At 41.3% G+C, this 27,217-nt stretch overlaps 1 protein-coding gene across 1 annotated transcript; it reads right to left on the bottom strand.

Annotated features, from left to right (window-relative positions):
- Window positions 1-10,815: 10,815 nt before the first annotated feature.
- Window positions 10,816-16,089, bottom strand: LOC137255754 (tubulin alpha-3 chain-like). Its single transcript, XM_067793268.1, has 3 exons — window positions 15,977-16,089; window positions 12,536-12,758; window positions 10,816-12,346 (listed from the first exon to the last, which is right to left on the bottom strand). The coding sequence occupies exons 1-3, from the start codon at window positions 15,977-15,979 to the stop codon at window positions 11,220-11,222; spliced, it is 1,353 nt and encodes a 450-aa protein (XP_067649369.1). The 5' UTR covers window positions 15,980-16,089; the 3' UTR covers window positions 10,816-11,219.
- Window positions 16,090-27,217: the final 11,128 nt, after the last annotated feature.

Genomic DNA, 27,217 nt, shown 5'->3' with positions numbered 1-27,217 from the left:
TCTGGAAACATAATTAAGGTTGACGTTTACATGAAATCAGGTTTGTAGAGCAGGTATGCGTTGGTTATCTTATAGCTGTATCAAGAGGGGCTGTGCAAGTGTGTAACTTCGAAATATCAAATGTACAGGCGTTCACTCTACAGCAAATTCATGTCACATTCACAACTGTTTTCCCCCTTCACACCAAATGGAAAGTGTCTCTGAGGATGGTCGAAAGCTGTCTTTGTTGGCATCAAAGGAAGAGGACTCATCCATGCTCCATCGGATATTGGGGAACTGTGGAACGATGAACTCATGCCTATCTCCTTACAAGTTGAAATGAGACCAGTCCAATGAATTTTGAGCTCAGTATGTTTGTGTTTTTTGCGTTCAGTATTTGTGACTCATGTGACGGAACTTAAATCACAAAACGACACAACACCACACATATCGATATAGTTCATGACTAATGAACTATCTGGTTCACTTAGTTTGTCGATGTAAACATTAGACTACGGTTGCCTTGGTAACATCACGGGAGACTGCACACAGCGTGATGCTTCAACGAGTTTGACATAGACAACAGATTAAAGTTCAAGACAACGCCCAGAGCTTTCTAAACAAAGTCATCCTCTTCATTGATTCCCCGCATGGACACAATTTGTGAAGCTCATTTCAGGTGTATCCCACCCTGATGTTGGAAAAAATGCTAAAAACACCATATTCACTGACTCACTTATCCTGTTCAAGGATGCACTCCTTATTAGTGTCGAGTAAACATTAACAGAACAATATTGAAACTATTCCTTGTAGCTATACCTGAATATACATATCTAAACATGTTGCTAATCGAGAGGATAAACAGTTGCTTAATGCAGTTTAAATATTGTAGGCACATCTCTGGGGCTTAGAATATACTTATCCACAACGGGATCCATTACTTTACGTAAAACTGACAACACTCCACATAACACCTCTCCACATTATTGAGCACCAAGCTGTCAAACTATGTTTATGATGACAATTATAGTCATAAAAAGTACTCAGGTTGTTGATTGACATCTAGAATGTCATACCTAACATATTTCATTCTTCTTCGGCCTTGATGATCTGTCTGATCGCACGTTGTGCTGTAATGCTAAATCGAACTAAATGGACTGGATTTAGAGTTGCGTTGTCAACTGTATATTACACCCGCATGTCACACGTTCCTGCAAGCGAGTGTCTGAAGTTATCCTCGAAGTGCCCGAAACACCAGTACATCTGTATCAGGAACTGTGGCATCATGCAGTGGTACTGCCCTACCCAGAACATTATACTTACCATGGTGAGCTTACAGTGGTACCTGACTTCTCAAAGACGAACTCGCTGAAACTCTTCCGATGGAAACCGGCGAGACGAATGAAACTGCGACAACAGTGGTGATCAATTATACCGGACTCGTTGCCAAGACAGTCGCGAGACAATTTTCATGCACCATCAACATCAACATTTCGTCTCCGGCATTTTAATCATTTTAAACCACTTGTGCCTCGTGCTTTGTTTCTTCATACAAGCCTTGAATCGTGACGTCTCGGTTGGTTGATGACGCCGACTCACGTTGAAAGCAAGCTATTTCATGCGTGTCAAGGCTATTGGACACAATCTGAAATTTGAGGTTGATTTTGTTGATAGTGATGTATTACTGGATGATGCAGCGACCCTGAACGTGTCCAATCTGTCCTATAAATGATGATTTCAAACTTCTCTGAAGTAGGCCCATATACAGTGTGAGACCAATTCCTGCCAAAAACCTGATCTTGTCCTTTTTGACAAAGCCAGTGAAAATATTTATAATATTCTGTCCCTACTGACAGCAGCGTGACTGGCAAGACTCCTGGCACAGATCAGGAGAGTGTCCGGGTTCTCCACCGGAAGCACAGCCCTTCTGACAATCTGGGTAATGCAGAAGGCTGCAGTGTTGGGGACCCTCCATTTTCTCCGGAAAGTTCTTGGTGGGTTCGACTGGGCAGTGTTTCCTGGAAGATGTCCCATTCGCTGTCTGGGCTGCGTGTAGAACCGGCGAGGGCCCTGAGCTGATGATGAGCCTTGACGGCCTGACTGTGCTAGGATCACCCAAGCCTTTCTGCTGCATTTTCATCTTAATCTGTAAACATAATGAGTATTTATAAAGCATCTAGTAATTGTATTTATAAAGCGCTGTATCCATCCTCAATGTGCATGTTCAATAATAAAACCTATGAATGATGAAATAAGCCCATGAAAAACAGCTGGAGCCAATGCCTATGAATTATAGTTCATATACAATAAGGTGAAAACAGTCTATGAATAATAGCACGAACATGACTGCGTCTTGAGTTTTGATTTTAATGCAATTAATGATGATGAAGGAGAATGTCCAGAGGAAGTTTGTTCCTTAGTCGAGGAGATACGTGACTGAAGGACGTCTGTCCATGGCTTGTAAGATTATATGGCCGTGAAGGTCCCTGGATAGAACAGGCATTCAGCAACCCATGCTTGCCATAAGAGGCGACTATGCTTGTCGTAAGAAGCGACTAACGGGATCGGGTGGTCAGGTTCGCTGACTTAGTTGACACATGTCATCAGTTCCCAATTGTGCAGATCGTTGCTCATGTTGTTGATCACTGGATTCTCTGGTCCAGACTCGATTATTTACACACCGTCGCCATGTAGGTGGAATATTGCTGAGTGCGGAGTAAACCTCAACTCACTCACTCGCCAGTAAGACTATATACCGCCCTTGTGGGGAGACGACACGTTTGAGAAGGCACTGACTATTTTTTCTGAAAAGGCGCAAAGCAGACGGTAACTGGAAGTGGTGAATATGTGTGATCAAAGGTCTTCCAGTCAGCGTCCTTTTCAGGTCAAAGTATGGAGGATCTGGCCACATACAAAGCCAGAATAGGAACTTTTCGCCACCCACCTGGTACTCGGCAGGTGAGCGATGTTGACGAATACATGCCATTCACTCGACGCCGCGATCGTGATGTTGACACCATGCCTTATTGTTTCATGATATGCGCTTTGTTGTTCAGAGTACATTTGTCACTTTCTGTCCTCATTGTATGTAACCACAAGGTTATTCTCAATCTCTCGTTTGATCATTTTGTGCCGAAAGAAACAACATTTCATTGTGTTTCGTGTGACGTCACCAACTCTAACTGTGTGTTCGTATGGTGTTAAGACAAACCCGCGACCCGTCACACTTGAACAGGTTCAAGAGAACTTACTCAGCGCAATTGAAAATATGAAATCAGAATTAGCTACCGCCAAAAATGACCCAAGTTGACAGATCTCCTCTCTTCGGAAAGACATCAATGATATTAGCTGCAAGTGTGAACACCTCGAACGCTCTGTAACAGACATTCGTGAAGACATAGATATCATCAGACAAAATCATAATATTGTGAACGAAGACATCGATGCCCTCGCGGAGAAAGTCGATGCTGTGATCGTGACAATATTATAATATATGGCATACCCTAGGTTGACGGCGAGGAGAAATCTATCGCATGCAAGCGTTGTCCACTCTAAACGAGTACGCCACTTTCAAAACGTGGGAAACGTCTGACGTTATCCGTGCACACAGGCTTGGCGTGAAGCGGGTTAATGCTACCAGACCTCGTCCAATGATTATTACGTTGCACGTGTCTGACGATAAAGTGCGCTCCCTGAAAGCAAGACCAGCTTTCAAAGCAACGGGTCTTGGTATCTCTAGTGACCTAACGTCACGTCAACGTCAGCAACTTAAGGCTTTGAAGGGGACAAATATGTTCGGCTACTTTAAGGATGTCCAGTTGGTGACAGTACCTCGTTCAACCAGTGGAGCAACCGGATCTATCAACGTACGAGATGCTACAATACGTGCCAATACGAGGAAACGACGAGTGAGGTCGAATTCAACCCTCGGATTCGGGCAGAGTACTACTAGCAGTGACACAGGTATTACGCTCACTGATCACAACTTGTGCAACGGCATGCTCTCATTTCTGTGCTGGAATATAAACGGACTTCGTAACAAATCAGATGATGATGACCTCATAGACTATTTTAGTAAATTTGAGATTATTTGCCTTCTCGAATTAACTGTTGACTCTATTTACGACATAAACTGGTTTGTGGATTTTCAAAGTTTTCTTCAGATCAGCTGTGAAACTGTCTGATTATGGCAGACTTTCGGGAGGTGTCTGCGTATGTATACATCAGTCCATTAGTACGTTCTGTAAGTTGAAAACTACAGATATCGACAATTTCATATGCATACACATGTAAAGAGCTTTATTTGCTTTTGATAAGCATGTTAATTTGATATGCACATATATACCACCCGAAGGCTCTCCTTGTTATAACCATGTTGATACCAACTGTAGCTGAAATAAACTAGAGGATTTTTTTATTAGACAAGCAATCGGAACTAAGTGATACACATACTGTTTTGTGTGGTGATCTATATTCCCTATCTGGTACTTCTAATAACCCTGAACATCCTCAAGTGATGATATATTACACAGATACTTTCGGTTTCATGAAGATGGTGACGTTAATGTTGATAATCGGAACTCCCACGATTCAGTCACAAACATATTTGGCCAGAAACTTTTAGACAATTGTTACGCATTTCAATTGTTTATCGGTAATGGGAGAGTGTATGGCGATTTACAAGGGGAATAAAACTTCGTTTGGAGAAAATTTACTTTAAAAATTGATACAGATGTAAATGGGTCCAAAAATGACTTTGTGGAGCTTTTGTCGACTTCAGCTAATATTGTATGCTGAAAGATGTCAATCACAAACAACGAGCAAATATTCTGAATACAAATTGTAAAAAAGCGCGAAGCAATGCTCGTAGACATCTTCGTAGATTCAGAATGACTCGCAGCAATTATGATAGCATCATCAAATAGAAATTATAAGTTGTACAAAGCATTTACAGATTTTGACTTTTGAAAAAGCATTCGATTCGCTCAGTAGTTCTAAATTATGACAGTGTTTGAGCAAAACAGATTTACAAGGGAAAATGATAAGCATTCTGAAATCAATGTATTCTGACGTTCGTTCTTGCGTGAGTTGCAAAGACGGGATTACAGATTTGTTCGATTATCCACTTGGTTTAAGACAAGGTTGTTGTTTAAGTCCACTCGAATTTTCTATCTTCAATAGTGAATTATATCATGATATCAATTTATGTGGAAAACATGGAATTCAAATGTACCCAGATCTTTTAGAAGTCCTAATACTCCTCTTTGCTGATGACGCTATTTTAGTTTCGGATACTGCGGTCGGTTTACAAAATCAATTAAGAAACATAAACAGCTACACGAAAGAATGGAAGTTAACAGTTGATTTAAGCAAAACAGAAATTTTAATATGTTGGAGGGGCGGTCCTGTGGTTTTACGTGGAAAAAACTTTAATACAAGTTCTAACGGTTGGAACTATGTCACCCAGTGTGTGTTTTAAGATATTCAATACTCAGATTCAACCTATCCTAGTATATGGAGCTGAAATATGGGGTTTTCAGTGGTTCGATTCTATAGAGAGAGTTCATCTTTTAGCCTGTAAAAAATACCCCAATATACACCTAACTGCATGATATGTGGTGAATGCGGCAGATTTCCCTTATATATTAATTCTCAAATAAGATGTTTAAAATATTGGTTCAAGATTCTGAATCTGCACGAACAACATCTGCCAAAATTAGCTTACCATATGCTCTAAATGTCATTTAGGTCTGTTATCGCTAATGATTAATGAGGGTAGAAAACTTCTGTAGATAAAGAAAGTCGATGTTGTCCTTTATGCAACATGGATGAGAAAATGAAACCTATTTACACTGATATGTCCTTGTTATGATGAATTGAGACAGAGGGAACAATTGGATGCCAACCATTTGCCTACTGTTTTAATGTTACAGACTATGAATGGAACAGATCTCATAGACATGTCAGTTGTACCAGATTTTAGTGTCTGACGTGTCCAACAGTAACTCTGTCTGTTTGCCAGGCACATTTTCTCGTGATGTAATGCCTGTTCAACATGATCCCATCGCTAAGCCTGAAGTTCTAAAACGTGTGTCTCATCTTAGTCATATTGCCGACAAGCTCAGAGCATATCAACCTGACTTAGAGATAGGACTGCTGATTGGATGCAACTGTCCGGAAGCTCTGCAGCCCCAAGGGATAATCTCTTCAGATGATGCAGGGTCATATTTGCAGTCTGTTACAAGCTTGGCTGGACATCGAACGGACTACTTCAACTTACCCAAAATCTCCAGGGCAATACAGTAGTCTGCAGCAGAATGGTTCTACAAGAAATGGTGAAAGTCAGTGAGGTTATTAAACCTGAGTATCTTCTGAAACTGTTTGAGCTGGATTTCAATGAGCATGGTTTAGTTCAGGAACCTGGTCAGCGAGGATATTCAATCTAAGATCAACGCTTCATAGGTGACACTGATAAGAACATGACGTTTCCTGATGGCCACTTTCAGATTCCACTCCCATTTCGCAAGACTGATGTGATGTCATGTAACAGACACCAAGCTGTTAAACGTATTTTGTGGCAAAGAAAAAGATGTTATCACAGAGACTATGATGCCTCCATGAACACTATTTTGTTAAAAGGATACGCTTGTGAGGTTCCCAAGAGTGAACTTTGTGGTCGACCTGGTCATATCTGGCATTTGCCTCATCACGGCGTGTACCATCCCCGTAAACCCAACAACATCCGGGTAGTGTTTGATTGCAGTGCATTCGATGGTGTGTCAATAGATGATGTACTGCTGCAAGGACCAGACTTCACCAACTCATTGATTTGGGTGCTCAACAGGTTCCGCAGGAGTCACTGAAGCAATGTTTCATCAAGTAAAAGTACCCAAGGAGCAGCAAGATTAACAGCGGTTTCCTTACTGGTCTGATGGTGATGTAGACAGTGATTTGAAGAAACACAGAATGACTATTCACACCTTTGGTACTATTTCTTCCACAAGTATCGCCAAATATGCTCTGAAAACATCTGGACGTAAGTCTGTGGGCAAGTATGATTCTGAAGTTGCCTATACAATTGATAGAAACGTTTATGTAGACGACTGTCTTAAGTGTGTTCAGGATGAAGAGACTGCTGTCACCATGATCTCACAGATGCAATCAGCATGTGTGGAAGGGGGATTTAATCAAAGTTCACCAGTAACAGTAAGCATATCTTGTCTTCCCTTCCTCCAGAACATTGTTCTAAAGATATCCAAGCCATAGATCTTCACTGCGATGACATCCCCATGGAACGGGCCTTCGGTATGCAATGGCACATTCAGTCTGACTCATTCAGTTTCTCAGTTGACTTGCCAGAAAAGCCTGCTACACGACGAGGGATCTTGTCTACAGTGTCTTCCCTTTATGACCCTCTTGTATCTCCAGTTCTACTTCCAGCCAAGAAAATATTGCAAGACATCTGCAAGGACAAGCCTCTTGACTGGGATGACCAAGTAGGAAGGAGCTGTTGCGATAACTGGAATAGGTGGCTATGTGAGCTTGAGTTACTTAGAGACCTTGAGGTAAGTCGCTCTTCAAAACCACCTGCTTTTGGTAATGTTGTTTCTTGCCAGCTCCATATATTTTCGGATGCAAATGTTACAGGTTATGGCTGTGCAACCTATATTCAACACTTTAATGAAGAGAGCATTCACACTGCTCTCGTAATGGCTAAAGCACGACTTGCACCTCTCAAGACCATCACTATACCGCGCCTGGAGCTGACAGTAGCAACCACTGCAGTGAAGATTGGTAAATTTCTTCAGAAGGGGCTCGACATGCTCATTGATAGTACAACATATTATACAGACCCCACAACAGTACTTTAATACATCACCAACGAGCGAAATAGATACCCCGTGTTTGTGACTAATGGAGTAAAGCTTATAAGAGATTACACGCTAGAGAAGCCTTCCTTAGGTTTGTCCAGTATCAAAAATACCAGTCTGAGAGCACAGAATGTAAGCAGACACAGCCCATTGTACAAATTGAACCCAATTATAAAAAGATGGCTTTCTCTGTGTTGGTGGATGCCTGAGTAGGGCTGATATTTCTGAAGACACAAAACATCCTATTATTCTGCCCCAAAAGAGCCATGTTTCCACGTTGATCATTAGAGACATTCATGTTAGGCTTGGGCATGTAAGGAGAAATCATGTTCTATCAGCAGTGAGGGCCAATGCAAGTATTGGATCACTTGAGCAAGTTCTGCTATTAGGAATGTTGTGAACAATTGTCTATTTTGCAGAAGGTTTAAAACACCGACAAGTACACAGATGATGTCTGACCTGCCAGCATGCAAAGTGAATTCAGCAGGTCCATTCACCTACACAGGAATGGATTTTTTTGGACCACACTTTTTGAAGGATGGCAGGAAGTGTGTTAAGAGCTATGGTGTGCTCTTCACGCGTCTCGGTAGCCGAGCTGTCCCTATTAAAACGGCTAACTCACTTGATACAAGTTCCTTCATTAACTCTATTCGTCGCTTCATTGCCAGGAGGGGACAAGTTCAAGAAATCTTCTGTGATAATGGGGCAAGCTTTTTTGGCGGAGCTAGAGAGCACAAATAATCTTTGGATCAGCTGGAGAGGTTGATCAGATGTGTCCGTAGCATTCTCAGTCCCATTCTTCATGAATTTGGGTCATACCTTGCCGATGAACTGTACAGAACATTACTGTGTGAAATTGAGGCTATCCTGAACTCCAGGCCCCTTACTATAGTTTCTGGAGATCCGGATGACCTTTGCCCCCTCACTCCAAATCATCTCCTTATGATGAAGTCTGATGTTTTTATCCCACCGCCTGGTACGTTTCAGCAGAATCATGTGTACGCCCGTCAACGTTGGAAACGTATTCAGTATCTGACAAATGTCTTCTGGTCCAGATGGAAGAAAGAGTACCTTCAGTGGAAGAAAATGGAATTTTCCAAATAAGGAACTTTCAACTGGATGCTTTTGTTCTTATCAAAGAGGATACTCTACAGAGGGGTGCATAGTCTGTGGGTCGTGTAATCCAGACTGAGGCGGATACGCATGGTACTGTCAAAAGTATTTTGTTGAAAACAAGAGGCGCGGACCTATTCTGCCCCTCCCATCGGACTCAGCTGAAATGTGAGATATTTGTTGAACATTGCATCATATATGTTTTTTTAAACTACCTTTGGTATGTTTAAGAGGCCGAGTGTGTTCATGCACGATTCATAGAGTATATTTTGTGCATAATTTCCGCATGTAGATATCACATAAGTTTCATATGCATCATAAATGACTTTCTAATTTGTACTGTCTCCGTAGCACAGTGCAGCTACCAGGTGTGTGATATTGCCTAGCTTGATAGTAATCAAAACCCGCTTTCCACTGAAACTGTTTTCGTTAATTTGTTATATATCCCAGCACCACTTTCAGGTCATGTGACCATGAAAAGCACGTGTGGTGCTGGGATCATATGCTCAGTGTGTGAGCAGCCTCCATGTTGTGAAGATGTCGCCTCTGACTGCAAAAAACGTAACATGGCACTAAGGAAGACAAATGTGTCTTGCAACTTTATTTCTTGTTCAGATAACGTGTTCAAATGTTTTCAATATTTCTAAATGTGAATTTAGGTGATAGTTTGTTAATGCATTATATTAATGTCAAGAAATATTACAATTGTTTAATTACAGTTTTCCATATCTCATTCATTGGCTAATGATAATGTCAACGTCTGCCAACGCACAACACACCATTAAACCCAGTGGATGCGAGTTCTTGGTCGTTTGTTTTTCTTGCGTCTACAATACATACCACACCATTTTCTTGCTAAACAACCCCTATATGCATATATGTCTTTGTTACAAAGCATTAAAAAAACTATTATTGTTCAACTATCTTTGTATATAAAGTATGCATAAGCAAGAAGAGATGATCTTATTAAACGAATTGTATACCCTTAAATATATATGTAAATATCTCTTCATCACTCAGTCTATAACTCTCATGTATATGGGCCGGGGGCCTACAATAAACTTATTTTGACTTTGAGTTGTAAGATTATAGTTTGGTGTCTTCAGAAGATTCATATTTTGAGATCGAAGATTCTTTATAGGGAGGTAGTTTACCAGCATACATGTATTAGAAGGATATGGTGGGGCAATATCATTTCGACATTTGTACGCCATGCCTAGAATTCTAAAGTTGATTCTCGCTTCAGTAGGAAGCTAATGCAAATCCTCAAGACCTGGCGTTATGAACGATGATTTTGGCGTTCTCGTCACTATCCTGACAGCAGTGTTCTGGACTTTGTGAACCGCTGACTTTTACTGATTCCTACAAGAAAGCTGTTACTTTAGTCAAGTTTAGAATAAACAAGCATTTGCACATGTCCTTTTTTGAACTACATTGTCCTTTTATTTATGTTACTAAGAAGGCCTATCGTGGCTAACATGATAAGCTTTATAGGTCCTTAGCGCCTAATTGTTTTGTTTTGCCTGTTTCGGTTTTGTCATTAATTCGAGAGGCTAGCACGCGTTTCCTCCTGAAAGCCACACGGCTCTCTTTTGCATTCTGAGGTTCTCCAGTCATCCCTGTTTGCCACAAATGTGATAGCCTTGGTTCACTTAGATACTCGAACATGCGTACATGTAGCGCGTCGTAATGGGCCCGTGTGTGCGTGCATGCATGCGTGCGTGCGTGTGTCTGAATGGAAGTCTTCACTCACTCACCCACTCACCCAGAAGGGGAAAAATGATAGACAATTCTTGATATATATGGCCATGTGACATGTTAAGTTGAGGGAAAGAAAAACAAAAGGCGGAGGTAGATGACAGCGTTATTTCAGTTTAGTACTAGGTGGACACGAAGCCATAAAGTAACACTGATACGGAGAGTCCCTGGACAAACGATAAACACAGTGTTTTGTAATTAGCATACATTTATATATGGCAAATCATCTATCTTATTTCTACTTCATCAAGCAGTTTCCTGAAATGTCACTCCGTGATTTAACGCAGTACTGCTTAGTACTCCGAGTAAAGCTTAAAAAGACAATTGAACAAAACCACCCTTGTTGACATAAACATCAAGGGTGAATAAGCACATTGTGACATTCAACTGGATTGCATATAAGAGAATCTGTTGAGAAAAGGTTAAAAATCATCGTTGCCAGTTTGGATGTTATTTTTTCTAAAACCTTTACGCTTTACCTATAACTCAGGCATCTGCCTAATATTCCTCTCCTTCTTCCTCCTCGTCCTGAGTGGAGTCAACTCCAACTTCCTCATAGTCCTTCTCCAGAGCTGCCAAGTCCTCACGGGCCTCGGAGAACTCTCCCTCTTCCATACCCTCACCCACGTACCAGTGGACGAAGGCTCGCTTGGCGTACATCAGGTCGAACTTGTGGTCAAGACGAGCCCAAGCCTCGGCAATAGCGGTGGTATTGCTCAACATACAGACAGCTCTCTGGACCTTGGCCAGGTCACCACCGGGAACAACGGTGGGTGGCTGGTAGTTGATGCCCACCTTGAAACCAGTTGGACACCAGTCAACAAACTGAATGGTTCTCTTGGTCTTGATGGTGGCGATGGCAGCGTTGACGTCCTTCGGGACGACATCACCACGGTACAACATACAGCAGGCCATGTACTTGCCATGTCGAGGGTCACACTTGACCATCTGGTTGGCGGGCTCGAAACAAGCATTGGTGACTTCAGCAACACTCAACTGTTCGTGGTAGGCCTTCTCCGCAGAGACGACTGGTGCATAGGTAGCCAGAGGGAAATGTATACGTGGATAGGGCACCAAGTTGGTCTGGAACTCGGTCAGATCCACGTTCAGGGCACCATCAAATCGGAGTGAGGCAGTGATGGAGCTGACAATCTGTCCAATCAGACGGTTCAGATTGGTGTATGTTGGACGTTCAATGTCGAGGTTGCGGCGGCAGATGTCGTAGATAGCCTCGTTGTCGACCATGAAGGCGCAGTCGGAGTGTTCAAGGGTGGTGTGAGTGGTCAGGATGGAGTTGTAGGGTTCCACTACGGCGGTAGACACCTGTGGGGCGGGGTATATGGCGAACTCAAGCTTGGATTTCTTGCCGTAGTCCACAGACAACCGTTCCATCAAGAGAGAGGTGAAGCCGGAGCCAGTTCCGCCACCGAAGCTGTGGAAGATGAGGAAGCCCTGGAGTCCAGTGCACTGGTCAGCCAACTTCCTGATACGGTCAAGGACAAGGTCAATAAGCTCTTTGCCTACAGTGTAGTGGCCACGAGCGTAGTTGTTGGCGGCGTCCTCCTTGCCGGTGATCAGCTGCTCGGGATGGAACAGCTGGCGATAGGTGCCGGTACGGACCTCATCTGTTGCAATAAAAAGAACCTTTTCTTTCAAACGATTTTAAGACACAAATTTGTAACCACTTCAATCACTACTTCTCTGTTTTGTGAGGGAAATTGCTGGCATCTTTAAGGTAGACCATAATGTTTTGTACACTTGATTATTTTCAAAGAACTGATGCGATTGTGCAACCTTTCTAGCACGTCACCTACCGACAACTGTTGGCTCGAGGTCTGCAAAGATGGCCCGTGGGACGTGTTTCCCTGCTCCTGTCTCGCTGAAGAAGGTGTTGAAGGAGTCGTCACCACCCCCGACGGTCTTGTCAGAGGGCATCTGACCATCAGGCTGAATGCCGTGCTCCAGACAGTACAACTCCCAGCAAGCGTTGCCCATCTGGACTCCGGCCTGACCGACGTGGACAGAGATACATTCCCTCTGGAAAGAAGGAATAATGTTAGAACTAGCAACTTGTTTAATAACAAGTTGGTTGACGAACACCCGAGAATGCACAAGCCTTTTTAAGAAAGATTAATGTTTGTTAATCGCAAATAGCTTCAGAGCTTTCTCTTCTATAGGTCATAGTGTGCAATAGGTAGAATTCATTGCGTGAAGACCCGGGTTAGAATTGATCTTCTGTAACTCAAGCTTGTCGTAAGAAGCGACTAACGGGAAGGGATGGTCAGGCTCACTGACTTGGTTGACACATGCCATGGTATCTCAGTTGCGTAGATCGATGCTCCTGCTTATTATCACTGGATTGTCTGGTCAAGGCTCGATTATATACAAAACGCCATCATATAGCTGGAATACTGCTGTGAGCGGCGTAAAGCTAAACTCACTCACTTATAAAGTAAATCTTTCAGAAGGTTCAGTGGTAGAGATGTGGGAGTAGTTCCAAGTTTGACACACCAGTTACCAAAATGATGCTCCACGCAACCAACTGACATGCCGCATTCTCACGTACGTATTCTGGTGAAAACTTGACTAGTACGTTTCACGTATTTGTGACCTGTTCCAGAATTGTGAACACCATATATCATCTGATACTGACTGGCAAAGACATGCTCACGACGCAATAACCATCTCAACATGGACCATATCTGCTATTACGGAAATAAGGTTGTCCCTCTTGCATGTGTGATGTTCAGGTCAGTACGTCTTCGGTTATATCTATATGTGATATCCGTGACATTTCGTCATGGGTTATGTGTATGTGATGTTCAGGTCAATACGTCTTCGGTTATATCTATATGTGATATCCGTGCCATTGCGTCATGGGTTATGTGCATGTGATGTTCAGGTCAATACGTCTTCGGTTATATCTATATGTGATATCCGTGACATTTCGTCATGGGTTATGTGTATGTGATGTTCAGGTCAATACGTCTTCGGTTATATCTATATGTGATATCCGTGCCATTGCGTCATGGGTTATGTGTATGTGATGTTCAGGTCAATACGTCTTCGGTTATATCTATATGTGATATCCGTGACATTTCGTCATGGGTTATGTGTATGTGATGTTCAGGTCAATACGTCTTCGGTTATATCTATATGTGATATCCGTGCCATTGCGTCATGGGTTATGTGTATGTGATGTTCAGGTCAATACGTCTTCGGTTATATCTATATGTGATATCCGTGCCATTGCGTCATGGGTTATGTGTATGTGATGTTCAGGTCAATACGTCTTCGGTTATATCTATATGTGATATCCGTGCCATTGCGTCATGGGTTATGTGTATGTGATATTAATTTCAATACGACATGGGTTATATGTATGTGATATCAATGCCGTTACGTCATTGGGTCATATGTATGTGATATCCATGTCAATACGTCATGGGTTATGTGTATGTGATATCAATGCCGTTACGTCATTGGTTATATGTATGTTATATCAATGTCAGTACGGCATGGGTTATGTGTATGTGATATCAATGTCAATACAACATGGGTTATGTGTATGTTATATCAATGTCAATACGTCATGGGTTATGTGTATGTGATATTCATGCCATTACGTCACTGATTATATTTTGTGAGACCCGTGAAGGTCCCGGGGTAGAATAGCCCTTCAGCAACCCATGCTTGCCATAAAAGGCGACTATGCTTGTCGCAAGAGGCGACTAACGGGATCGGGTGGACATGGTCAGGCTCGCTGACGTGGTTGACACATGTCATCGGTCCCAAATTGCGCAGATCGATGCTCATGTTGTTGATCACTGGATTGTCTCGTCCAGACTCGATTATTTACAGACCGTCGCCATATAGCTGGAATATTGCTGAGTGCGGTGTAGAACTAAACTCACTCACTCACTCACTTATGTGTATGTGATATCCATGTCAGTACGCCATGTGTTGTCGTTACTGCCAGCATTCGTGAAGCATGTAATACTGTTAGGCCTCCTGATCAGTAATACATCTTGTGGATAAAGCTTCAAGGTTCTAACAACCCCATGAGCTACTGAAAGACCTGGCTCAGTCTTGCAGTAGTCGACGCACCCACGCTGAATGCCCTTTCCCCAGCAACATCGATCTGTGTTCAAAGAACAAGTATCGATTTTCATTTTGTTATTGTTGTTTAACAGATCATCTAAGTTTTACATACACCTTAGATCGATCTGACAAATGCGTACACAACATATACTGACGCAACTATAGAGGATCAAAGCTTCAATCATTTCACACTAATCGATATATTGTAAACACTAATGGTTGATTCAGTATACCGATGCAATTGTTGTCATGGAAACCCGCCACGAGACTTAATACCACTCGGTGCATCCACAACTCACGACAAGAATAGGGACCTCCGTTAATTGCAACACCAAATGTTTTCCGGGAATATTCCACATGAATATTGAATAGAAATATTTATGAGAGTCTCAACCTTGACAGAGAAATATAGAAATCATTTCAAGATAAAAATGGTTAGGCATAACACACATAAAGAACAATCATTAACGGGTGAGTCATGCCACGGCCCATACCGCACTGTCTCTGGCTGTCCCCGATGGCAAATGCCCACACGGGTGTTCGAGGTGATGAGTATATATATATATACCTCCATAGATATGTCTAGATGGCATCAACTCAACAAGAAAAGCACTTACTTTACTTTACATAACCCTGGGGATGCTCAACGCAGCTGTCAAACGATGAGAGATTTGATTATTAGATTAACAAACTATGTTGTCAGTGGCATATTACAGTTACCCGGGGTATCTAACATATCGCACAACTGATCGTCCAATATACCACCGCCGTGGCTGGTCACGTTACTTTCATGGCAGAATCACGAAATAAATTATCAGACGGGTTTACTAAACACTCTACAAATCATTACCCACCAAGCTGTCAAACCATGTTTATGATGATAAAGTGATTATGAAAATACTCAGGTTGTTGACTGACATCTAGAATGTTATATCTTCTGTTACCTTGGAGATCTGTTTGATCGCATATTTTGATATAACGCCAAACCATTTAGACTGTAATTAGAGTTGACAACAGCTTATGTATGACATCAACGCTCCCATGTCAGTAGTTCCTACAAGCGAGCGTCCGAAGTTACACTCAGAATGAACCATCTGTATCAGGAACTGTGACTTCGTGTAGTGTTACTGCCTTAACCAGAACATTGTACTTACCATGGTGAGCTTACAGTGGTACCTGACTTCTCAAAGACGAACTCGCTGAAACCTTTCCGATGAAGACCGACGAGACGAATGAAACTGCGACAACAGTGGTAATCAATTATACCGGGCTCGTTGCCAAGGCAGTCGCGAGACAATTGTCACTATCAACATGCCGTTTCTAGCATTGTGATAAATTATGAACACCAGGACGTTTCCACAAGCATTCACCGTATTGTAAAATTTTGCATGGTTGATTATGTGGGCGAAGGCGGGGACAAATGGTTGTACGTTTGGGTGAGCAATGCTGCTGCAGTGTCAAAGAATGGTAGTGACAGTACAATGCATGCACGTTGAACAGGTGTTAGTTATATAATAACGAATGTATAAGAAGTAAAGTATGTCTCTGTGTTCTTGTTGAAGGGTTCAAAAGACTAAACAGTCTGGAAGGGAGGAAGTGGATACATTAAAAGAGTTGGAAAAGGTGCAGTTATTTTTATACGTTAGAGTTACAGTGTTGAAGTGAAGATGAGTCGTGCAATGGCCAGAATATTTACATCAGATCAGTCAAGTCTCCGATCTTAAAGTGTGCAATGGCCAGAATATTTACATCAGATCAGTCAAGTCTCCGATCTTAACGTGTGCAATAGCCAGAATATTTACATCAGATCAGTCAAGTCTCCGAACTTAAGGTGTGTAATGGTCAGAATATCTAGATCATATCAGTCAAGTCTCAGATCTTAACGTGTGCAATGGCCAGAATATTTAATAATTTACATCAGATCAGTCAAGTCTCCGTTCTTAACGTGTGCAGTGGCCAGAATACCTATAACAGATCAGTAATGTCTCCAATCTTAATTTGTGCAACGGCCAGAATATCTACATCAGATCAGACAAGTATCCGATCTCAATGTGTACAATGGCGAGAATATCTGCAGGGGACACGTTAAGTAAGACGGCGTGTTAGGCTGCAACCGCTTGTTGGCTAGATCTTGGATGTACTGGGTTCATACTGGCTTATATGTATTCTAAAATTAAAAAAAAATCTTTGTCTGTCAAATTTATGGCAGGCAGGTGGAACATTAAATTATTGTTTATCACAATACGGGTATGTTGTCGATCTTTTTGCGGGGTTCTCATGACACAATATGCTAATCCGTATCTGCGTGTCTGTTTGTCAAAGGTATCAGGTAAAAGTGCCTGATTTACTCCCTTAAGGAAAATGAATTTCATTTATATATGGTGTAAAGTGTTCTGTTTGATAACTGTTTCTGAAAACTCAGTCGTCTTGGTGGTTTATAGAGATGGTTGGTTCTACGGTCTTAGCTGAGTGAGTCCTCTCAGTACAAAGTCCAAGGGGACACAACGCCGCGCTTTGTTGCTGTCATCAAAACCCGCCTCTAGACTTCCGTTGAGATGTCTTCAGTTTCTGTGTAGATTGCATCCTCGCCGTAGACCAAACAGGTGACAGTGTAAATGTGTGTCACTGTTCAGAAGTTCATCGTTGGACGCTCTGGGTGCAAAAATGTCAATAATATCAAAATTCTATTTCGACATATCTTCATAATTCATCTTCTCTGAAAATATTTCATCCAGTAAAATTGTTTTCATCATATTTTATAAGGAAATAGAGGAGATTTTCAAAACCACCGTTGTGGTAAGAGGCTATTCTGCAATAGCCTTGAAGGAATGATTTCTTCCACTTTGTATGAAAGTCTTCCTTTTTTCAGTGTCAGCCGATGCCCAGTTGTCTTGATTCAGTGACGCATGACAAGTTCATTATACAATTACACAATCAGAAATTGTGCTCTTATTTTTATTGTGTTCTAATTTTTATGTTGACAGCATTTATATTTACGTATGTATTTAGCAGTAAAATGGAAGCAACGTTTTCCTCAAGTGAAATGTTCGAAGCGAATGGAAGCAATTTGACAAACATGTCATCTGAGCATCTAAGGCATAAGTGGGAACTTCAGACTGTCCAGAATTTGGTCTGTTGGCTTCTTGTCTAAAGATCACATATACCCATCGGGTGCAAATATATAAATCACTCATTGGCACCGTTATGAATGAAACCCCGTCATTAAAACTACTTATTTCGATCTTTAATTACCTTAAATCGACCTTTTTGACAACAGTACACAATTCTCAGCCGCGAACGAAATTTCCATCAATCAGAGCGGCGTGTCTCCGTGACGTAATAGAAGGTATAGATATGAGGCCTGTGCAGAATTCATCTAGATGTCACGGGATTAAATATTTCGTTTACAGATTTGTACAAACCTGAAATCGCGACAGTTGTTGTGAAAACTGAAAACTATATGTTCTCACAATCTCTTATCATTTAGTTTTGTCTCCTGCTTTGCCTAGTTTCGGAGTTACAACTTGTTTTCATAGACGACTCTGTCAAGATCACTTGGTCTCGCTAGGTTGTAATCCGTGTTAGGTAGTATAAACCCACACGTTATTTGCCATCATTCACTTGTTGCTCAGTTAATGAATTTATAACAGGTACAATTAGTGGTAACGCAACTTTACCCGACAAAGATCCCCATTTGGCATTTCTTGTGTCTGGATCGATCAAAGAATTAACCGACAACACGCTGATTGATTAATTACTTTTATGCGGATTTATCAAAAGACCGTGTTTATGTATGTTTTTACTAATTTATACTGAATACATTCTTTCGTGTCTGTGTCAACACCCTTCTTTCAAAGGATTAACCGCCAGTACAGTGATTGTTTGCTCATTATTGGCTAACTAAATTACTTTTTTTAAAAAGAAAGACGGACCTTATGCAATGGGTGCACTATATTGGGTGGCCAATGAGACTATACAGCAATGTGAAATACCTGAAACGACATTTCACTTTTTCGTATATTAGACTGTTAAAAGACACATCACTTGGGAAATCTGCAGATGAATTATATATCACTTGTTTTCGTGGATCTTGATGGATACATTCCTCGAAGAAGGTAATAGCCTGACATTGCTCCTATAACTTTAATTTGTTCTAATTTTAATATTTGCATTTTGTTTTTATTAAGCCATCGTAGAATTCAACAGAATCATTGTTTTCGTCGTGAAATATAATGATACAGACAACATACACTAGGGCGTGCATGTGAATTATGATTCACATTGGCAAACTATATAATGTCTAGATATTACATTCCTGTTATACATTCGCTAAAAGTATTAGCAGATCGCTTCTTTTCATTACGTTGTCTCATGTAAAACCCTTTTGGTTATGATTCAAATACATATTTAACTAGTAGAAAGTAGTCTTGGTTTTCGAACGTGATGAAAACACACCATAATCTCATTAATTCTAACGGACTTAACGATTTTCTAGGATAAATGCTATTTGAGTTTGTTTTCACCGACCTACGAAACCCAAATTACTTTCTATTGGTAGTAACATATGGATCCTATTGATGGACAACATGATTTTGTATGACATTGCTTATAACATAACAATTTCACTCTTGGAAGTGAGGTGAGATGTCACTTCGACAACCCCCCACCCCTGCCCCACCTCGCTTCTGTGGAAGAAATCGTTATGTTACAAATCACGGTTTTTAAGCATCTGGACCCCGCCTTTTTTCTTTGGGGGGTTGGAAGCTCTGCACTCAGTAAAGTTTGTTGTCATTATAGGGTGCCATTGTATGTTTTAACTTTACGTTTACATGAAAAGCATGACGTTTAGTATATCATCCGCAGCAGACACGACCATAGCCCTGTGCTTCTAGGCTGTGGGGTAAAATATTGTATGAGTGTTTCTTTCTATATCTTATAGTGAAGAAAGCGCGAATAAAATCATAGTCATAGGTCTCAACCAGGCTCGTGAATCAAGCCGTCGGGTGTTCTGGCTCGTATTATTTAAGTTTCACCAAAGCTATATCTTCACTGTAGCTACAGACGCTCTCATCTGTATCTTTTTCTGAAGGTTTAATAGTAGGATGTTGTAAGCATTTACAATCTGTCGGACATGGCATTAATCAGATGTGAGCTAAATATGAGTTCCTGTATATCTGTTTAACGTAACCTCAAGGTTTCTCAAATGATGCTTGCATTGATTAATTCATGTGAAAGGAGAGAATTCAGGAAAGTACACAGTCATATCTAATACCGAAAAATGAAGCTACAAAGCTGTACAGTGACAATGAAATCAGGTGCTTCGATGAGCAGACGGTATGTGCAACTTGATAAATGAGGATAAGTACAGGAGGTAACTAAACTCTGCTCTGTGAATTAATCTAGATCTGCTGCCTGTATTCCGGCATTTATGACTTTCAAACTGGTTATTTTCCATACATTAAATACAATATTTTGAAAGACATTTTGAACGACTATTTAGAGTATTGTAGTGTAAATCCTGAAACGTGTCTTCAACACTTTGCTAGGTGCACAGTAGCAATGTTTGAAAACATGCCACAAATACATGTAGCTTCAGCCATTATACTTAGATAATCTGTATTAATATTGTAAACCCCGGAAGAGAGATACCCTACTGTTGCGATTCACGTTCAGGGCATTCTCTCTACTATTGGTAAATTAAATACTCCCAGGTACAGTTTCCTGCTTTCTGAAGATAAAATTGTCTAATTTTGTGTAAAATGTATTTTTTTTCCAGCTACGTTTGACCAATGTTTTTCATATTTCTTTAAAACATTCTTTGTTGAAAGTTATTGCATCTGTGCATAGTGTTCAGAACTAAACTTAATTAGAAATATTTGCAAACGTGTAAAATAACTGTTTTGTTCAGTTTAAGTATATACAATAGCTGCATTGTTGGCTTCAGTTCATAATCCAGAAAATTACATCATATATACCTTCAGGTTTGTTCAGTCAGTAATTGAGGTGTGGATTTCAGTGAGAATATCCGACATTCAACAAGCATGTCAGATCAATACTTTGACCTACCCTCAAAACGTCTGGCCCACCTATCTACGTCAGGCAGTGTGCTGGTTAAACAAGCAGTCTCCCACTGTGAATGTCGGTAGATAGAACTAACTTAGTGCCATCATGACTCACTGCATCACCGTTGACACTATGAGAGAGTGTCCACCTTGTGGTCTTTCCTGTCAATCAGACCATTTGCTGACATGTTTATTAATATACATCTCATTAATATGCAATACGTACAGCTCATAGCGCGTACATGTTTAGCACAAAGGATTCGTGCTTTAACTAGAAACGAAACGTTCAGAAACAAAATGACTGCCGTGGATCCTAAGAATGTAATCGCTGACGACAAGTTTACCGTCTATACAAATCACATGCGTTCATTCAACTACATCTTGTACACATGAGAAAGAGATATCAATTCCTCACCTGTGTTGTTTTATCCAAGTGAATAAAGCAACACCTATAGCTACCCCTGTGCCATTCCTATTGTATGTCTGTGTTTCCACAGGAAGCAAATAAATATAACTATTTCGCTCGACTATACATGGAATGTAGTGAATACGGTACGTGGACTTCAAGACGCGTCGAATCCATTTCAGCTGTATGCCTGATGTCATATCGATGGGGCAGGACAGCTTTGAAATGGAGCAGATATTAGATATTTACCACTTTTTAAAGCCAAGTGTGAGGTAAATCAGCTATTCGAATCCACAAGCGGAGCTATCCTAATGGACACCGATCTGAAGGAAGGGTGTGGGAGCGCCTCCAAACGTCTTTGTAGATGACTGCTCACAATGTCCAACTGAGGGTTTCTTATGATGAAAACATGTTCCCTGTACCTTACAGTATCAAATACAATATGTGTTGATCAACTTAGGTGAAGCCTGAAGCAATGCAGATTGTAAATCGTGTGCCATGCTGGCTGTAGGTAGGCCAGAAGTCAAGGATCGTCTGGAGTTTGACGACATCAGGACCCAGCGCGACAGGAGGATGCAGAACTAGTGCGGGTCAAATTCTCCAAACTCACACTATACCCGCATATGTTGACTCTCGTCAGGATATCGGTTCCGCAGTATAGTTTGTGCAAACATGTAAGATTTTCATGTGACGTCTTAGCAACCATATTCAGGCCAGTGTTTGATAACTCACCCACCGATATATTTGGACTAAATTGGCATGAAAAAACACTGAGGAAAATGCCCAGTATTTCTTGAAACACATTGAATCCAAACGCAGTACAGTATGTCATGTTATGTCGATTGGATAGTAATGCTGACTGACGGAATAATGAACCCTTACGCTGGCGGTGCTGTGTTTCATGAGACTTGGCCGCTACAGACCGGTATTCCTCGAAAGGTTGACAAATGGTAGAGAATGTCTTGCAGTATTTCATGACACTGAGGGTTGACTGCCGGTAAAGAGAACACCTAGCAGTCTTTTATGAAAATTTGATTGCAGGGCAGAGAATACCCAACAGTATTTCATGAAACGTTGACTGAGGACAGGGAGTATCTAGAAGTGTTTCATGAAACCTTGACTGAGCACAGGGAGTATCTCTAGCAGTGTTTCATGAAACGTTGACTGAACGCAAGGAGTATCTATCAGGGTTTCACGAAGTTTCATAGCGTTTTGCATCGTGTCGTGCGTTGCCAGGTTTGTTTAACGTGTGCAGGGCACCATGGAGTAAGAGCATGCCACTAAATGCATGCACATAGGAGAAAGCATTTACGCTATCACTGACCGACAAGTGCCAACATGTCTGTAGGAATGCCACAAACTATAACAATCGATAAGCAGCATAACTGCCCAACAGAGAGATTACATCAAAGTGTCTAGTCGCGAACATGAGAACATTATTAGGGGTTTGCGTGTTTTATCGTGATGTGTATACACATTATTCTTGGATACGGGTTATTTGCGTAGCAACTGGCGCCACAAGAACACCTCTAATCTCACACTCAGTATCGGCGGAATCAATGACCCTTGGTGAACGTAGATCAAGCTGCGTGCCCCGGGTGATACCCTTGTGTACAAGGTACTAAGACACTTGTACTCGGTGTCACACCACTGTAAGCAGAGAGGTAACACTCCACATTGTCAGCACCCTCATCTCTCACCTACCAACAACACGTACCTAACGGTTCTACGCTTGTGTCAGACAAACCACAGACCACCACTGGACACTTCAGCAGCCCAGATATGACGACGTCCTGATTTGATCCACGACCTTCAGTCAACGTCTTCAAGATACTGAACCATCTAAATAACAGGAGAGGTCCACTCTCCAATATCACCCGAATCTATAACAGACGCTGAACATTCATCAGTATCTATCATCAAGTGATTTGTTAAAAAAAATGAAAGTGAATGTCATCTGAAGCTGAATGCGAAAACTGTATGTGAAATTCTGGACTACGTCACTGATAAGATCAATGTGACCTGTGGACGAGGAGGTAGGCATCCCCGTGGTAACCGGTTGTGTTCCCACTGCTACAGATGTAATTCCTTATGCACATTAATAGGAACTTCTCGAATTGTCAAAAACAAAGGAATTTGGCTCAAAAGATTAACTTCAGCCTCAGGTATTTCTATAATCTGATAACGTTCAATAACGGCCCAACGGTCAATTACTTTCCACTGATCGACCAGCCTGATATTTACTCACTAGATACAAGGTGAGAAGAGGAAACCGTCTCATCTGTTTCATACCTAGATCTATACAGAGAGATCCAGACTGACAAACAGATATCCAGATAGGGTCTGAATGGCAAAGGAATTTTGCCTTTAAGCAAAACAATGTCACCAAAGCTTCAGACATTTTATCTACTTTCCACTACTTTTGGGGTGAAATCGAGATTGTTCTTTCCTGAAAGGGCGCCGTCTAAGAGGTCGTTTCATCAAGGTAACAGTGTCAACGTATTACCTTTTGTTTATATATAACTACGAGGCAATCTACACATTTTTAACAGGTAAGTTTGTCGTTTTTCACAGACCCCCGATGTCATACAGTCAATTAAGTCAAAAACAAACTCGAACAAGGGTAGTAGCAGTCTCAAGTTAACAAAGACGGGGTGTTCCCCAAATACCTAGTTATACACATTTTAGAGCAAATACGGTACATCTCTACAACTGCTGCACGTTGCTGGTATACCGGCGATAGTAAGACAGATTACCGCTAAAGGGTTGTATAAGGAGAAATAAGCCACACATCGTTATTTACCATGTTATGAGGGAATATCTGACGTGGTGGCTTACTCGTGACAGTGTAATCCTAACAACTGTCAAATGCCCATACGTTACTTTCTGAAGGATTCTGCCAGTATATGGACCGTTACCATTGACGACAACTGTATACAACACGACCCGCCCAAAGGTCGGCTTAGTTGCTGAAGAACAAGGTGAACTCCGCGAACAGAACCGAGACTTCATGTCAATCACAATTCGTGATTCGGTACCTTTAATGCTAATTTCACCTCTTCATGAAGATCATGCCACGTCTATTTATCGACACCTGATATAAAGTGTTAGTCGTTGCCGTAAATACCCAGTGCATGTCAGTAATGTTATTTTCCCTCTCCTGTACTAAACACTACGTTACCACTCAAAATACTTAAGTTCAAATTAACTGCGTCGTATGTTTATACACCGTGTATTTCAGAAAGTTTTCACATGTTACAAACTCCACTACCTGTTGTTAGCTGTGTGCCTTTCTGGAGTTTAAACCACAAGGTGGGGCGCCTAATCGCAAGTCAGCGATCTAACCCACTCAGCCACCGAGGCTTTAACTGGTAGCCTACATCATGTATTATTCAGCACCAAAGATACGTACTCATCCAAAACACATTGTGATCATGTCCGCTCATGTTATTCACTGGTTGTCCTTGTTCATGATGTTACCGTTGTCTTTATTGCTAATGCAGTCTATATACTTATAATCGGCAGTGAAGGCTTGAACGCAGAGCACCTCATAAGTATTTCAAACTTGTATTGAGCACACTTGTACTGAAGGTTTGAGCACAGAGTCACTCGTCAGCAGTTCATTTTTATACTGAAGTATGGGGCACAGAGACCCTCGTCAGAAGAAAAAAAGGTTTGAACACTGAGCTCCTCGTCTATAGAAATAATTATATTGAAGGTCTAAACACTGAGCTCCTCGTCTACTGAAATAATTATATGGAAGGTTTGAACACAGAGCACCTCATCTACAGAGAAATGTACTGAAGGTTTGTACACACATATGATTGTCCGCACATTTTTCGACAAGATTAACACTGTAAGTTAATTGTGTCTTAGTAGGTTTAAAATGTATGCAAACATGAGGATGATAGAAAAAATATAACTGTCACCCTCATATATGCTAACTGAATACTGTGCATTTTGTCCGATAAGAACTGAAAAAAATTAATGCAAACTGCATAAATCCCCTGCAAAACAAACAGGCCAGGGAGGAAGCGGCCGGTGCATATGCTATGGTTATTAACAGGTAGATTCGGGCATATGGTCATCAACACTCAGAGGCCGTATAATGTGTATATCTGAGACAGGTCGAGTTTGTTTATGTATTGAGTTGAAAGAAGACAAGTACTGTTTTGTAGTTAATGACGTTAAGATGTTGCCATTTATGCCTGATAACATCCTGATTATGCAGATGAGGAGAAAGGGGAAATCACTATAAATCATCTTAAATCTCCCTCATTCCTGACACTGTGATGAAGATAGCTTCCCTTTGTAGGCGTGGCTTAACTTGTACAGACCAGTTCACAAGACTGAAATGCATGAATTACAATTAACATAACTGGAGTTGATTGTGGTTGGCGCGTGGCTCAAAGTTATCATCATTACAAAATATTTATCTACACTGATCATCAGACTACCGGGTATGTCTGACTCGCTGACCTGGCTGATGCATGTCATTGTAGTCCAGTTGCGTAAACTGATGCCTATGATGTCAATCACGTGATTGTCTGATCCTGACAAACTTGTCATATACCTGAAATCTGGCAAGGTGCAACAAACAAATCAACCAGCAAACTCCTGTGATTACTGGTACCTATGTCGACTGTAACTTGACAAAGCCGATACAAACGCCTTGCGTGATAGTGATAAGGCTGTTTCCAGTACAGATATTTTAGAGTTCCATTGCGTTCCTTGGAAGTAATTAACACAGGGCTGTGAACGAGAAAATCAAGTTCTGCAATAGGTAGTTCGTGTGAGCAACTCTATAAAAATCAATTTAACTCTGGCGCAAATAGATTTTGGATTGCACGTTGCTCCTTTACACTGGGTGTGGTTAGTACAAGCGTTACTTTTTAAGATTCTCTCATAATAACGCCAGAAGTGGCAGCCACGGAACTATGTTGCATGTACGTACACAACTATCTGCCACAACACATGCCCACAGCATAAACACCTGGTGTCTTTCGTGATCATGTCTTCCAAAGACGCTGTTTTATTGTGTAACAGTAGCCTGGAACAAGGTTTTGAATGCTGCTGTGGCATTACTGACATGTCACCAACTCTGGTTTGAAAATACTTCCCATGCAAATGGTAATCTGCATCATTGCGTCATTGATAAATCGTAACCGAGACAATCCTGTGGACGATGGCATGAGCAGCGGTAAAGTTGAGTCTCATGTCAGGATGTCGTCATCTTGAGTAACAGAGCGCCGGCCTTTGTTATTTCATGCAATAGTAACCTGTGTTTTTGTGTTGTTCTGTAATCTACGTTGCCTTGTGTTGTACATTAACCAACGTTGCCTTGTGTTGTACATTAACCAACGTTACCTTGTGTTGTACATTAACCAACGTTACCTTGTGTTGTACATTAAACAACGTTACCTTGTGTTGCACATTAACCAACGTTACCTTGTGTTGTACATTAACCAACGTTGCCTTGTGTTGTACATTAACCAACGTTGCCTTGTGTTACTAGGCAACCTCTCCTGTCACAAGCTATACGGCAACCTCTCCTGTCACAAGTTAAACGGCAACCTCTCCTGTCACAAGCTATATGGCAACATCTCCTGTCACAAGCTATATGGCAACCTCTCCTGTCACAAACTCTACGGCAACCTCTGATGTCTCATATCATATGGTAACCTCTGCTGCCTTACATTATAGGGTAACCACTACTGTCTTCTAATGTACGGCTACCTCTCCTGTCACAAGCTATACGGCAACCTCTCCTGTCACAAGCTATACGGCAACCTCTCCTGTCACAAGCTATACGGCAACCTCCGGTGTCACAATCTATACGGTAACCTTTCAAGTATAAAAAATATGAACTCCGATAAGTTCGCCCTCGTAGGTAATCAATTTTCATTTGTTTGGGAACCCATGCTTGC

This window comes from Haliotis asinina, chromosome 11 (genome assembly GCF_037392515.1).
Source record: "Haliotis asinina isolate JCU_RB_2024 chromosome 11, JCU_Hal_asi_v2, whole genome shotgun sequence".
Lineage (NCBI taxonomy): Eukaryota > Metazoa > Mollusca > Gastropoda > Lepetellida > Haliotidae > Haliotis > Haliotis asinina.
The sequence above is the reverse complement of the archived record's forward strand: the minus strand, read 5'-3'. Positions and strand labels throughout refer to the sequence as shown.